The following is a 17,131-nucleotide window of genomic DNA, read 5'->3' as shown; positions in this document are numbered from 1 at the left end:
TCCCAGGTTAGGATTTATTTGTTATTTTTATTAATAGACAAATAACAGTCAATGTTTTACAGGCATACATGCTGGATTCAACTTTTACAATTTAATTTAATGCTTGTTTTTCTGAAGAAATATCTTATCTGTTTTCTAATATTCTTATTCAGACCATTACTAACACTTGATATTCATTTTACCTTAGCAGCTATACATAATATATCATAACAGTTTTCTTGTCTTACTCACATAAGCTACAACTTTATATTTTTATTTTGTATGTCATTCAGTTTTGTTACATGCATTTTTAATTATGGCATAAACAAACACAACATAAAACATCAGATACGTCATTTTCTAGCTTTATAGAGTTTGTAAATGCTTAACATAAAAAAGATAAAAAAAACATTTAGATATGCCTAACAATCGTAAGAGAACAAAATATATATTACTAATAATTTGTTCACACTAACCAGATATCAAAAGCACGGTAGATGGAGACCCATGGATATCAACAAATCGTCTCATGCACTGTTTCAGTTTGTCATCAGCAGCATTTTTACTTGTAGCATTGATGTGGACCACTGTCACCTGTTAAGAAAGATAATACCTGATTGAATTGAATATTTCAGATTAAGTCTAGATATAATTTATTATTTAATCTACAGTTTTAAAATCAATGAACTAACATGACCATTAAATTCTACAACTAAAAGAGTGATCTCATTTACATGCAAAAGGTGTTTCACACTACCCAGAATACAAACTCTCATCTCTCCAGTCTCAGTGTTCCATTGCAACATTTCTCTGTACAGAAAGTGTGATTCCATCTCAAATTCCCAAACCACTAACCACAAGAAGTCAAACAACCAGTAGTTACCACATTTTACTTTATTATTATACATTTCCATTTCATTTTTTAACACAAAACAGTCAATATAAATTAGATATTTGCCCCTGAAGAAGAAAGGTCCACCTTTTGAAAGCACTTGGGTTATAGGGATTTTATTTAATTTCTATCAAGACTTCTTGAACCTATGTGTTTTTATAACATCATGAACATATAAATAATACATATCCTTATAAACTGAATGCACTCTTAAGTAGTAGTTTTTCCTTTTTATTATTTTCCCACAAAAAATGTGTGTGTGGTAGAAGAACAGATTAATATCACAGTTATACAAACTGTGAAACACTTGATAATGACAAATGACTCTCAAATAAGGCCACAACTAAAATATCATAAAGTAACAAAGTGAATGTGGTAGCCATTATTTTCCCAGCCCATCCCAACATACTAAGTACTACCATGCTTAGTGATAGCCTATTCACAAGTACTCTTAAAATGGTTTTATGTCACTCTAAAGCCAATGAAAAAGCTTCACTCATTTTTTGAATAGCATGGGTAAAGAAATAAGAAAGATGAATGTTTTGGCTTTTCACCCAGTTCCCAGTTTATCAACAATTTTTAATAATATTACTAGTCTCACAAGCTGAAAAACACTCAATAATGGCAAGTTGGTGCTCAAATAAAACTATAATTCAACTTTACCAATTATTTCTAGCATCACAGAGTAATAGATTGAACTGGGCAGCCAGTTTTTCTCTCAACTTATCTCTACATACTGAGCAATACCATGCTTAGTAATATTCTGAATTGACTCACATTCCCAATATATCAGGAATACCAGTCTATAACATAAGCTGTTTAGCCTAACCACATATTTTTTACAGTTTTGTCTCATAAGCTGTAGTGCATTGCATTACTTTTAGTTTGCAATACTTAAGAAGATATTGTGCATTAATGTAGTCTTTACAGTTGAAAAACAATGAACTTTTAACCAGTCAGAAGCTTCCGACATTTGTGATCAATATAATAACAATGAAGTTATCAATCAGTTTCATGAATAGTTACATTAATACTTTTGAATAAACTAATAGCCAATGAATAATAAAAATTATTGCTGCCATGGTAAATTGCCTAAACAATTATCAATGTCATTTTTTATTACTGAATATTAATTGCTAGCTGGTTTTGTTTGTCTGTCTTGGATTTCATGCACAGCTACATGAGAGCTATCTGCATTAGCCGTCCCTAATTTAGCAGTGTAAGACTAGAGGGAAGGCAACTAGTCATCACCACCCACTGCAAACTCTTGAGCTATTCTTTTACCAGTGAATAGTGGGATTGGCCATTATATTATAATGCCTCCATGGTTGAAAGGAAAAGCATGTTTGGTGTGACTGGAATTCAAACCCAAACCCTTGGATTACGAGTTGAGTGCCTTAATTGCTTGGCCATGCCAGGCCGCTAGTTGGTTTTAATCATATATTTCAGCTGCTACTATCACAAAGAAAGACTACTACTGTACAACAGGGGTCAGGATTCAATTCTTGAAAAAAAACTAGTGCATTTTCTATTTATCTGGGGTCAATTCCATTAAGACTTCAATCAATTAATTTACCTCAAAACTTTCATGATGGCTATCCAGGCTAATCATATTGTGTAGATAAGTGTATAAGACTCCTTTTATTTTAATTATCCCATTATTTTAGTATTATTATAATGTCTTCTTTCTTGCAATGGACTATCGCAAAAAAAAAAAAGGTATTGCAAAGACCTGGACATCTATTATGCTATTGAATTCTAACTTTAATGGTCGTTTTGTTTCTATAACATTAGAATTTACATTCAAAGAGGAGCTTGTACACAATATGTTTTTCTCTCTATTTGGATAACAGGTAGTTCAATAGGTTATTAACTGTAGCTGTTGTTACAGAATGCTGTTCACACTTAATACTGCTTACATATCCTTTGTTTGTTTCATAGAGACATTTGATAAAGGAGAATATAGCTATGTGTCTCTACTTTTGTTCCTGCTTTTATTGACAATGTTAATACCCATATCAGCCGTTCTGAGATACATTTATATTTAAATTGGGTTTCTCGTTATCAAGAAACTGTTCCTGCAAATTCCTGATGCTTCTTTTCTGTTTCTTCCTCTATGAGGCATCTGCTGTGAACAAGGGTTACAGAAAGATATTTTTCATTTTTATCCTTGACATATCTTGTTCATTCTTTACACTGTGTAGTCGATAAAGCTTGTCCTTACACTGTTAAGACAGTTCGATACATTTACAAATGGATACCATATTAGCATCACTATTAAGAGGACTTGGTATTTAATTCTAACCACTCTTGAAGATGAACGTACCCAAAACATAGAATAAAAACAAGTTAGTAATTAGTATGTACTAATTAAAAAAGTAATTACAACTTAAGTGAGAACACTGACTATCAACCATGACAAAAATTAGTAGCTAATCTCTGCAATCTCACCATAAATATTACATATTATCTTAGACTATAATATACACAGTTAACTGGTTTACATGTACAGTACTGGAAATAATTATGGAAACATATATGTAACAAGCATGCAGGAGTCACCACTAATAGGCAACTTAAAATTAGTGATCAGTTTATCATATATTTTTAAATATGAAACTAATAAGATTGAGTAACCTTTGAACTGTGAAATTGTACACTCAACAACTGTAGATTTAATATATGTATCTTAATAACATTTGCCAATTTTCAGTAAATATTAAAAAACATTTATATATATAAAAAAGTACTTCCCTGAAGGTTGGTCTGTAAATTTCCATATCTATTGTTGAGCCAATCTGATCAAAAAGTTATTTTCATGATTTTGTGATAAGAAAAAGAACAACAACAAAAAAACACTATCTTATAATTTCACATTTTACTTACATAACCTCTTACATTAATAAGTTCTTAAAAATCTTTATATTTCTTAATCTCTCCATCCTAACACTAACTGTTGTAAAATTATCAATGTACATAGAAAAGTTGAAACACTGCACTGATTGCAATACAGTTAAAATTACCAAATGTGTTTGTTTTGTTGAGTTTCAAGCACAAACCAATATGTTAAACAAAGGGCCTGACTCAGACATCCAAGTAACTTAACAATTTCAGCTGTTAACCTTTTCACATCTGTTTTCTTCAAATTTTATAGTTTTATTGCTGTACTTTATACCCACTGGAAGAATAATCCTCCTGCCATAAGCAATAAATCACAGAAGAAACACATTAACTATTTCTTGTAGAAGTAACCCATACAGTATAAGATACCAGAATTTCAGTTTAACACTACACTCAAATTTGTGAAATTGAAGATACTTTATTTTATGATACCTCAATGAATCAAGAAGACAGAAGGCTCAACTTTTAGATTCTTGCTCATAATTATGTATAATTTGTGTTTCTAATTGGTTGGAAACTACAGTAGTCAATGTTTGAAATTACAAAATTCTAAAGTGAAAAAATTAGAGCTTAGAACTTCAAATGACACAGACTAAAATTTAGACTGAGATTTTTTTTTAATATTTCCTTTTGAAATTAAGAAGTTAAAGTTTGTATAAAACTGTGTTTTCTGTCAAGTTTATCAACATACATTGGTGATACAGTTGTTTAATCCTTTTGCAACGGTCATGAGTCAAAGGCCATATTATTGTGTTTGTTGACTTGTATTCAAAATTTTATTGAACTACTATTTTATGAATTTATGTCAATAAGTTTGGAATCAAATTGCAACATTATAATTCAAACTTTAATGTTATATATGAGTTAATTTCTAAATTTTAAAGTAAATACCAAAAAAGCATATCCAAATGTAAATTTTAGTGAGTCGTGTGGTATGATGAATGCAGCATTGATTGAAATAAGATGTTTGTGATGTCAAAAATACTATGTCTTTAATTTCATACAAATTTGTAACTCAAATTACCAATACCAACAAGCTGAATATAAAATAAGATCCTAGTATCCAAGATGACGAGAAATCCACTTGAAGTAAAAATGTATCTCAGTACAGCTGGTATGGGTATTAACACTTTTTCTAATAAAGCAGAGAACCTAAGAAGATTGAAACATTGTTCTCTGCTTTATTAATAAAAGTGTTAATACCCATACCAGTAGTCTTAACATACAAAAACCTCATATGTTTTTATTTTGCTAAAATATGGTATATGTACTAAATCAAAGACAATGGCCTCATTCACCTCTTTACACTTTTTGAGAATGATTCCTTATATTCACTTACTTCTATATATGACATGTGTATAACCAATCAACAGCTTAGTAAGTCCCCAGAGTGGTTTCTCAGCCTTTGAAAAGGCTACCATGTTCTTTGGATCCAAGATTTCAACTAGGTAGGTTGGGTTTTTAGTCTGCACAAAGTTTCATATTTTTTAAAATCTAAATACATCTTAGTTATTAAGCTTAATAAATTATAGTGGAGTTCTGTGATATCAGTGCAGTTACTTATGATTCTTTGATTACTGAACTGTATATAAAACCCTTAAAAAAAAAAAGTCTGATATCCTCCATTTATGAAATATTAAAAAGCTTAACAATCTATGTCCAGCAGCAAATAAGTAAAGGGTCGTAGTGTGAAGAAATAACTGTTTACTTTATTTCTTGATTTATTGTTCCATATTTTAAGAAAATAAGTTTAATAATTTGTTTCTAAATATTGATAATCTACATACATATATAATGTATAATAACTGAAATCTGACCACATATTACAAAAACGGCTAAGATCAGTTTCATATTACTGGGTGCATGACATAAGTACAAGTACTCCACATCAATGCAAGTTATGTAATGATAGCTAAACATGACTGGAAGGTCAATATAATAAAAGATAATAAATATGTATGTAAATATATAGTGTTATGAGACGTAAGATACTTAGAGTAAACATTGGTGTTTTCATATTATAATATGTAGCAATTACAGCATGAAAAAGGATAATTTATATTTATTTCCTAAATTTGTTTTGATATTCAAGATGTTGGCCAAGTGACAGACCCCACATAGTTAGAGGATACAAAATAAAATAAAATACAAAGTCTTACCAAAACCATACATTTGAAATGTATTTTGGATGCGTCAGAGATTATGCAAATAACATTTGAGATGTTTTGGACGAAGAATAGTTTTTTAATCATAACATGAAATTACTTTGCACTCAGACAAGTAATGAAAAAGAATCTATTTCCACTAACAAATCTTTCGTTAAAATATTTCATTAAAAATCTGATATTTTGTATACAAAATACTTGTAATCTTTACTAAAAGTTTTGCAAATTTTGTGAAAATGCACACTCTGTATCAAGAGATATAGTGCAAATACTTAATGTGTGCAAATATGTAGATGAACTCGTGCATATTATACAAAGACCATAGAAAAAAGGGTTAATTTCATGTAATGCTCTACAAAGTCATGAAATGTGACCATTGACCCAGTCATAGAAAAAAAGTTAATACATCACATTTTTACAGAGAATGCAAAAAACAAAATGTGTTTTAGAAATCACTAATATTTTGTGTTTACTTTAAACAGAAGAGCACACCTTGTTTTATGGTAGCATATGATTTATCAGTGTATGATGATTATAAAATATTATTCTAAATGTGTTTATTACTTTGCTACTTGACCCAAGCTGTTTAATTCCTATAAGACCTTCTCAGGACCATGTTGAGCATGTAAAGATTTTGCAGTATTCATACTGAGAGCTTGTGCAAGCTAGGCCAGAGGGAATGAATGTTCCCTTGGACTCTCCTCCCCTTTACTTCAAGGTACACTTCACATCATTTGGAATATACATGTTAAGAATAACTGTTGTGCTGGAAGATGAGTCTCTAGACAAAAATCTTATTTCTGACATAAGGAATGAGAACTTGGCTGTATCTATCAGCATTCATACTGCCATCCATTTTGCGTAGATCTCCAACAGAATTGGCTAAGATGCAGCCAACAATTTTATTGTTTCTCCAGCATGTTTCACTACAGATGTTTAAAACTAAATACACAGATGTCATCCCTAACTGATGTAAAAATAGTGATGATTTAATTTCCACACCCACTTTCTCACAACAAGTAATGATGAATATCCACAAAGTAAATCATACAAAATGCATAGATTTCATTTGTTTAGAAAATAATGCAATGTTAGTTGACAGTATATTGAGATATAAATTTCTACAACACCCATACTTAGCAAGAGCTGTGTATTAGGAATCCTGAAATAGTTAATATTTTGTTTCATTAAGCTTTCATTAAGACAATTGCAATTATTAAATTTTCTTGACATTTGTCCTTTTGCAGTTGTTTTGTCTTTGTGCTCTGAGTTTTGATATCCTGATATGCAAAAGATCTGTAACAGAAAACATTTTCTTATTATAACAGTTGAGATTAATTTTATCTTTACGTTACTTCATGATTAGTATTTTCGTAAACTTATCTGTGCTTTTCATCTTCCTACATTTTTTTCAATTTCTTTGTTATGATGGAAGCATTATGATATGGAACTCTTTCCTACAGGTTTCTTCATACATACATTCCTGGCTAGATAACTTCATTTCAACATTTTTTAATTGAAATTAAAATTATTTTCCATCATAATGGTTAATAAAGTCTTTGAGTTCAGCTGCAAAAGTACAAATGCTCAAGTTAGTACAGTTATGATTGTGTTGTTATTTAAATTTATCCCCATTTACAATAGTGTTAAACAAAATCTGCAAAAAGTAAAAATCATATAACACCAGAATTTAAAGGTTATATTAACACTAATATAAGGTTTAAAAAATTAAAATGATTCCACTAGGATAAGGTTGTTTAGCATTTCTATGTCTGTGATAATGTCATTGAACAAATTATCACTCATTTTATTTTTATCAGATAATTTTAATCTGGATTCATTTGTAAATAACACCATCTTTCAACTTTAATCATTCCCATAATTTGAAGACTGATACCAATTTTAACCCTATGGTTTGGTCTCCTCTCTCCTAAAAAATAGTTTTTGAGCAGCTATACCAAAATTCACACATAAATATTTATAATCAAGTCATTGGCAATATCTCTACTGGGCTACAATGTATTATATAAAAACTACAACCTGAGTTACTTAACATCACATTGAAGGAGTTTAGGCTATTTTCCTTGGCTGTGTTTATTACTAAGAGTACTAGTTTCACATATTTTTTAAGAGCTTCCAAACTGCTTTTTATGAAATACAAAAGACCCTTTATCATACCAAGCTAACATTTCTCACAATTGTCATGTTGCATTTACATTCTCAGTTATGCATGCAGTCCCCACATTACTGATGAGAACAGTATAACTAACTGGATTTTATACACTGGTGTGGTACCCTGTGACTGACTGCATAATATATTTTTACTGTATAGAATATTCAACATTTGACATCAATCTAGTGCAATTCATATTTTGTACAATAGAGGGGAAGTAATTCAATATTTGCATTTTATATCCATTTTATTCATTGTTTCCATAATTATTTCTAATACTGCATTTCTTTCCTGATTATCAGTAACAAATAACTATATTTTTATTTTTAAAATCAGGTTGCCTTCTATTTAATACACATTTAGTCTTACAAACAGTAATCAATACTTATCAACAATACATATAATAATAATTCATTTGTATTTTTATGTTATAACAGCTTTTTCTCACTTGTGCTAAATTGAGTTCTTGAATAACATCTCTGCTTTCTTTACTTATGTCACAAACACATAGGAACTCTGCTTCTCGATGCCCACTGAAGAACTGTTGTCGAACTTGTTGAACAAGGCCAATAGCTGATCTTCCCTTGGGCACTTGACAATTTTCAATATCCCAAAACACACCAATAGGAGGAGATCCATTTTCTGTCTTGTTTTTTTGAAAGTTGGCTGCAAGGCTATGCCTTGAAGTTCCTGTACATAATGGTACTGAAAAAAAGAAAGGTTGGTTTGGTTTGCATTTTGTGCAATGCTACACGAGGGCTACCTGTGCTAACCATCCCTAATTTAGCAGTGTAAGTCAAGAGGGAAGACAGCTAGTCATCACCACCCACTGTCAACTCTTGGGCTACTCTTTTACCAATGAATAGTGGGATTGACTGTAACATTATAACGTCCCCACAACTGAAAGGGCAATTATGTTTGGTGCGATGGGGATTTGATCCCGCGACCTTCAGATTAAGAGTGGAGCGCCTTAACCACCTGGCCATTTTGGGCCGAAAAAAAGAAGGACAATGCTAGTATGGTGATGAAAGTAATAATCCTACAAGACTAAATAACTGAACTTAGTGAATATCATAAGTCACAACAAACATATCTATAGGCAAAAATTCTTGCTTATATTAGTGAAGGAAAATAAAACATTTAAAACATTACTCTGTAAATACCAACATATATTTAATAATTAATTTTTAGTAAATGGTGTGAGGTATTAAGCTTGAATTTAGACTTAAAGTTTATAAACAATACAAATTGACCTTTTAGAATATACATACTTAAGATTTGCTTAGTTAGCCAATCACAATAATTTTTTTAAATCTAAATAAAAAAACATTCAGAAACTGATCAAATTTGGATGCTGTTAAATACCTATTAATTTCAATAATAAATTTATTTTTATATTGACCACTAATTTTCCAATAAACTTTCAAGAGATAAAGTTTATATAAAAATACAATAATGACAAAAATGACAATGGTAAATGTATCAGTGATATAATATGATGTGTGCTGACCTAAGTGTTTGATACGTCTATTTCAGAAAAAGAAGGTATGTCATATTGCTTGAAAAAACATTTTAGTCATTATGTACGATCAATACATTTTGAATGAAATTTCTTAATTTATTTCTGAGAAGGAACAACAGAAAATTCTAGAAATTATTTTTACTAATATAAATTCAACTTCAATGACACTCTAATTTGTGCAAAGTGCAAAATCAAACGTCCATACCACAAGCAATAGGCGTGCATATTTTATCAGTACATTTTTTCTAAATATTGGTACTATAATTCTTTTCTTTCAACTAAAAGTGTTTCCATAGTAATTATTATTTATCATACCCATGTAACAAACAATGACATTAAATCAACAGATATGGTGCTAAATATATATCTGTTCATGGTAATGCATTAACAAGTAGATAAAATTAAAAACAAAATTAATGTACAAGAATTAGAAATCATTGTCACTTTGTAACACTTACATTTTTTATTTAATTAATGAAGATTTTCATTTCACTACAAAAATATTATCACAAAAAGTATTTAAACCTTAAATAGTGTGGAACAAAATAACTCTGTGTGTGTATACTATGTGTACTGAACTATTACAGTTTTGCAAAAAATATATCATGAAGGAAATTACCAAATGTATAGGTATGAGACAAATACAAAACCCCATTAGCAAATATGAATGTTTTTTGTGTTGTAAACATACATTCATTTTTAACACTTCCTAGTCATAATTGTTTCCTAGTTCACAGGTTTTAGATAAAAATTTAAAAAAGTACAATTCTCAATAACAAATTATTCTCTTAAAATGCCATTTAAAATATTTTAATTAAATATCATGACCAAAATTTAGTACAAAAATTTGAAAGGGAAATGACATCTTTAATGAAAAAATTAAAGAAGTTATCTACTATATAATAATGAATTTTCAGATTATTTCCAAATGTATCTTATATGCCAGACAACATATAGGGTAGAAATGCTTTAATTTAAACTATATTAATCTGCTTAAAAATCTTTACTGTTCTCAGATTATTGTTACAAATCTATTCCTTTTTAATAATATCTAAGTTTAATAAATCTAAATACACATTTATATATACTGTGAAAAACTTAAGTTATAGTCTTCCTATACTCAAAATGTATTTATGATAGTCAATTCAGAGGTTATATGTTCTATCAGCACATTTATACAGGCTTCAGATAGCAGCACTAAGGAAGAAGTTCAACTTTACTTCATTGGGAGATAGATTGTCTAATAAGCTGAAATTAGTTGGGCCTCTTCTTGAATTTGGGGACCCACACATTTTGACATAAAGTCTCCTGACTTTGGAAAATAAGATGTTATGGTTTTTAAATAATTTTATTTTCAACATTATTATCTATTGTTATTTGAGCTCTGCAACATAAGTTTTGTTAGACTGGTCAATACTCACATTCCAATTCAGGTTAGAAATTAAGTTTAGTTGTACTGTTTCTCTTACACAAATGATAGATTTCTTTGCTATATTAGTAGTACCTGTATTTATACAACATGCAAAATGTATTGAACAGTGAGTGTTAATTAAGTTAATAGTATCCTTACAGTTAATGCAGCCTAAGGTAAGGTTTTTGGGACAGTTTGTGTGTGTGTGTGTGTGCGTGCGTGTGCAAAACAGAGAGAACAGTACTGGAGCATCTTCTTCACCATGGTATAGCCCACTTTTTTAAGCCATGTAAAAAAACATGACTCATTTCACCATAGATAAGTTTAAAAATTCATTTTCATATGACCTTTTGGAAGGCTATCCATTCATGAACCTTACCTTTAAAAATTTTGTCCACCTCCTGCATCTCTATAATGTAATTTTATATACATACATGTAGCAATGTCTAATAATAAAAATATTGGGCTGAAAAAGCATAAAAGTTTGACGTAATTTCTCATCCTGGCCTGTCCACTTTTGGTCCATAAACCATCTAGATGGAAAGGCCTGGGTAACACAGTACCAGAGTTTTTATCCTGGAGATTGTGCCAAAGTTCTGTGTCTTTGTAGGAATAATCTATGAAAAAGAGAGTGAAAACTTCTTAAAGTATATGAAAGAAAAATTAAATCATTAAGAGTGAAATACGATATAAACAAACAAAAAATCAACTGAATTTTGATTAATTTTTTTTAAATAACTGCATAATTTTTAACTGTCAATTCCAGAAAGAGTCCATCCATTCTTTAAACTAACAGCATATCCACCTGATTTTACAAATTTTGAAAGTTTAATGTTACATATAATGTTATTTTGTTTTGATTTAGAAAAATGTTGAAGCAGAGATTAAAAACTGCCTGGTTCATGGACAAGTGTCAATTACTCAATTTCAAAGAAAAAATATTACACACACACATACATGCACATATGTTTAGCCTAAACCACTAATGTGGTTAGAAGCCAATGGGTCTTAAGAAATTATTCAGCAATCTTTCAAAAGCATTTTCATTATTCATTTAAACAGTCAAATTAAAGTATTTTTGTCAAATCAAAATGCTGAAGTAACTCAACCCTATCTACCATAGAATTGTTTGGTTTGTATTATATCAGGACAAATATAATTACTAGCCAATAGAATATACTGCCTATTTTAATGTCATCTCACTTTTTCTTGCATTCTTAAATGTTATTCTTCAATACCTACCTAAAGAAAAAAGTAAAATTCTTAAATTAATTATTTTAAATGTTTATTAACCATTTCTCTGTGGACTTAGTACAATACATGCAAGTTAAGCATTTATACTGTAACTTTTGAGGCAGTATGTATACTGTCACACAATTTAGTATACTTTAAGTAAAGACTGCAAGTCTTTGTACAAAAATTCAGATTTTTAAATGAAATATTTCAACTAAAGATTTGTATGAAAATATAGAGTATGTTTCTTTATTAGTCTGAGTGTGAAGTGATTTTTATATTATGATTAAAAAGTTAATATACTTCCCAAAAATCTCAAATATTGCTTGTGTAAATTCTAAAACCTCCTAAATTCATTTTAAACATTTGTTTTCAGTAAAACTTTATATTTTGTCTGTTATTTTCTCTACCCCTAACTATGTGGAGGTTATCTGTTTGATTGATCTCATAACCACCATAAAATATTAGGAATATGAATTGTTTTTTTCATTCTAGATTGACACAAAAGCATAAATGTTTAGTCTAAATAGCTTAAATCTCATTACATTACACATTTATATATATCTATTATATTATTTTTATTATATTGGCCTTTCAGTCATGCTTGGCACTGATGCAGCACATGCACACTCATATTACCATATCCAATAATATTCTATTAACTTTTAGTCCTTACAAAGTGATGTGTCTTGGATATGCTTTAGTGGACTGGTATTTGGTAAAATAGTCATATTTCAATCACTGTACATTATATATGCATATAGATTATATTTACAAATAACTTCTGAAACATATTTTTCTCAAAAACATAATCAGTAAACAAATAAGTAGAGCAAACAATTGTATCTTCTAGATACAAGAACCTATGTACTCAATTACTGCTTCTTTTAGCTAGCTAGGCCTTAAGAAATTTTGCACATGGAGGATATGAAATGAAATTTTTTTTCAGGTTTTATATATTTGAAGTAAACAAATAATAAATTACTTTGTTGACACTGTAAAATTCCACTGCAATTTATCAAGCTCAGTAATTAAGCTGTATTTTGGTCTAAGAAATATGTAATTTTTAGAAAAGACACAACCTACCTGCTTAAAATCTTGATTCTGAAGAATAAGATGACTTCCAAGCATTTTAAGTGCAACAAGGGAGACAGTGAATTTTTGAGTGTTTATTCACATTTCATATATTGAAGCAAGTGTATATAAAGGGATCATTTCCAAATATGGAGAGATGAGTAGGGCCATTCTATTTGATTTAGCAAATAAGCCATACCTCAACAAATAGAAAAGATTTGAGGTTTTTATTTGATATTCTAGCTTACACTGCACAACAATTTTTTTTAAAAGTTTTTGCTGATTGTGACAGGTACCTGGTGGGTATGCACAAATATAGTTTTGGTTTTGCTTCATCACGTAGGAACTCTGAGTAATAGACAGTTAACTGTTTTCCGGCAATAACGTATTTAATTGAGTTTACGTTTCCAATACGCTATAAAATTCAACATAATTAAAAGTGTTTTTTTCCTGATTTTCCTTTGTATTCTATGTCCGGTGCATCACGTTGCAGTGTCCAACAGTAGACAGCAAGCATTTACGGATCACAATTGCCCCGATATCATTTTTCAATTGCAGCAACATCCTGGTGAAACTGAAGATTTCGATGAAACGGTATGTGATGAGCAAATTTGGATGTGATTTTCGTGATCAGCAGCCAAAAATCTATAAGGAACACCCAACAGTGTTCAATAAGCAAAACCTTTGTTGTGCAGTGTTATTGATATTGGCGATATGATTTCCAAATTCATATGAAACTAAAGGCTTAGTATTTTGACATAACATATAACTGGAATCAGTGCTACATTCAACATACCACTTGACTCGCAAAAATGAATATTTAGGTACGTTTTTAGTATTTACTTTTAAATTAAGAACCCAACTGGTACATATTTCTAATTTTTGAATTATAATCTACAATTTAGTATCAAACTTATTGACATAAGTTCATTCAACATTAATAATATTTTGAAAATAAGTCAACAAATACGACATGGCCTTTGACAAGTGACACGTCCCCGATGGGGTTAATAATGAAACAAAGGTGAGGCAAGACTGTGTACAATTCTAATCTTATCCAAACAAAACTGGTCAATTAGAAAAAGTTAAAAGGAGGGCTACATAGATGATTCTAGGGATGAACAGATTGCCTGTGGATTTTCTTGTCCTTTCCCCATCACATGAAACATATGTGATAAAGTAGAATATAACTAACTTTATTAAATGGAACTTGGAAATATTTGTGTATTAATAATCACACTTAGATTGTATTACATATATACAAGCTGCACGCCCATCATATGATGGAAAATAATGATTAAATTTTCTCTTTAAAATTATATGTAAGTAAATATTCTATGAACTTTTTTTTTTAAACATTAATTACTATCTATTAACAATAAATGTATAGAGAATGACTATCCAGTTTCTAGTATTTCCCCAAAACATTTTCTTATGTACATCTGGTCATCACTTTCAAGTAGTGCTCGATCAGCATTTTGACTTCAACATATTTATGTTCAAATATTTTTCTTCATACATCCTAATAGACAAAAATTAAAATGTGTAAAAAAACCAAAACAAATCTATTCTCAAAGAGATACTCCAACTTGGTCAACTGTATGACCCTACAAATTATTAATTGTGATAGTATAAAGCCAGTGACCTTTGTCATGAATCTCAGAATCTTCTCTTTGGGCTGTCTTCCTGGCTTTTATTTTGTTAGACTGCTTAACTGAAGAACACTTTAATTTTGACATTTTCAAAAGTAAAATGTGCTACAAGTAAAACATGCATGTTACTACAGATTTGTAGTTGACAGTTCTGACTGGACAAAATTTAGTAATATCATGTCATTGTGTTTTCTTGACAACCAAACAAATATAACAACAAATTTCAGTCAATGATTATAATTTTTGTGCACTAGTAATAACAAGTGTGGAGCACACATATATCAGATCTGAATTTATTATCCATGAAAGTCTTAGCTAACCTACTCTCATATTTAATTATATGACGAAATTAGCATATCATCCATTATACATATAACTGAAAGGAATTTAAATGGCAGTTGGTAGTACAATGACCAAGATATCAGCGTGAGAGACAGCACGAATGAAAATTTAATTATATGACCAATGCAGCATATCATCCATTATATATATATAAAACCAAAAGGAGCTTGAAGTGCAATTGGTACCACAATGGCCAAGGTATCAACATGACAGACAGCATGTACAAAACATTTAAACACAAAAAACAGTATATCCAATCATCCCATTTTGATAAAATCAATTTATCTTTCTGTATCTTTCACAAAACACTATGGAATAAAAAGTAGGATATTTAATAAATAAAACCATTATAATTGTTATATGAAAACCTAAAGAACAACATTGCTTATTTTAAATTTTATAAAAACTATTTCATTTTTTGACAGAATGTAGAATATATACCCATACAATTGACAGCTCAATTTTGCACCTGAGCTCTTCATATGTCTTAAATCTGTTCCTGTATTATGGTCTTAACATTCATTCATTAGGATTTTAAACCCCACCAGGTAGAATATCTCATATACAAAATGATAAAAAGTACCACGGTTTAAATTAATGTTACCATAAAATAAAGAGGTGTTTAATATCTGTACACACGTCATAATTTAAATCATTTTTGTAATACTATGTTATAAATTCTTTCTAGAAATGATAATCAAACCTTAATGAGCTGCTACTGGACATAAAAGCACTGTGATAATATTGTGGTAATTATTAACATAAATTTGTTGTAGTGTATGCGACTCAGGAGTCACGAATTTGAAGGATATGCAAACTTGTGTACACAGATTTGGTTTGAGGTTTACAAGTACAGATTTTTAAATGCTTGTAGATATTTGCTACGATTCCAAAGTTATGAATAAATTTCAGGAATTTATAAATATAATGGTCATACTTGTTACCCCAGGTGTCAGATAACAAGAATTCCAAATCCATGTACCTTATTTGCTCTTTACTGAAATTTACAAATAACAGAAGATATCAATAGGATATATACCTATGATTTTTTCTAATATATTTTGAATTTGTTTACTGGGTTCTTAAAAGTCCTTATTGTTAGAATAATAGAAATAAAGTGTATTCTTGAATAATCTATACACCTTATACAAGTCGAGGAATTTATTTTTTACATTATTATTTAATTTGAATACATTAACACTATTCTTTCCTGTCCAGGTTCCAGTCTATCTTATCAATTTCTTTATTTCCAACATTACATAATCCCTCCCCACAAGCATAGACTAAACTACAATGAATATTTTTAAGTTCCTTCAAATACCCTAATATCTCACCTTTTTAAGCAGAGCCTATCTCCAGCATAAAATTCACATTTAGCCTTAAAACTATCCCACATATCTAGCTAGGCTACCATTGATAAATATATATCAGAAAATATTTCATTTCAGTCTTTGAATCCTACAATGTTATTCATTTCTGCATATAGTCTGATGAAGCTCTCCCAAAAGGGTTACATGTTATTTTTATAAATAAACTGTCAACAATGTTCTGTAACAACAGTTCTAGAATTTTTATGCTAGCCATTATAAATAAACTGATCAGAAAACTTTATGAGAAAAATCCTTCACAAAGTAACCCTTCTGATCATCTCCTTACTCAAAACAAGGAGGCAAAGGTTCAAATCTACTCTTCAAGGGAAATTATAAAAAGTGTTTCAGTGATTATAGGATACTTACATAACATAATGTTAAGAGAAAACAAAGGACCTACTGGTCCTTCTTGATTGT

The 17,131-nt window shown here is 29.7% G+C and overlaps 1 protein-coding gene across 2 annotated transcripts in view; it reads right to left on the bottom strand.

Moving 5' to 3' along the window:
• The window catches only part of LOC143237841 (meiosis regulator and mRNA stability factor 1-like), a 92,889-nt gene that overhangs the window by 66,217 nt on the left and 9,541 nt on the right, over nucleotides 1–17,131 (bottom strand). For both annotated transcript variants that reach the window (XM_076477502.1, XM_076477503.1), the window contains exons 2-4: nucleotides 11,423–11,660; nucleotides 8,559–8,815; nucleotides 456–573 (exon numbers count right to left, since the gene is read on the bottom strand). In XM_076477502.1, coding sequence (XP_076333617.1) covers nucleotides 456–573; nucleotides 8,559–8,815; nucleotides 11,423–11,450 — 403 coding nt within the window. In that variant the 5' untranslated portion in view covers nucleotides 11,451–11,660. The remainder of the gene's footprint in view (nucleotides 1–455; nucleotides 574–8,558; nucleotides 8,816–11,422; nucleotides 11,661–17,131) is intronic.

Source organism: Tachypleus tridentatus, chromosome 13, assembly GCF_004210375.1.
Source record: "Tachypleus tridentatus isolate NWPU-2018 chromosome 13, ASM421037v1, whole genome shotgun sequence".
In the NCBI taxonomy this organism is placed as follows: domain Eukaryota; kingdom Metazoa; phylum Arthropoda; class Merostomata; order Xiphosura; family Limulidae; genus Tachypleus; species Tachypleus tridentatus.
Note: the sequence above shows the minus strand (reverse complement) of the source record. Positions and strands in the feature narration are given on the sequence as shown.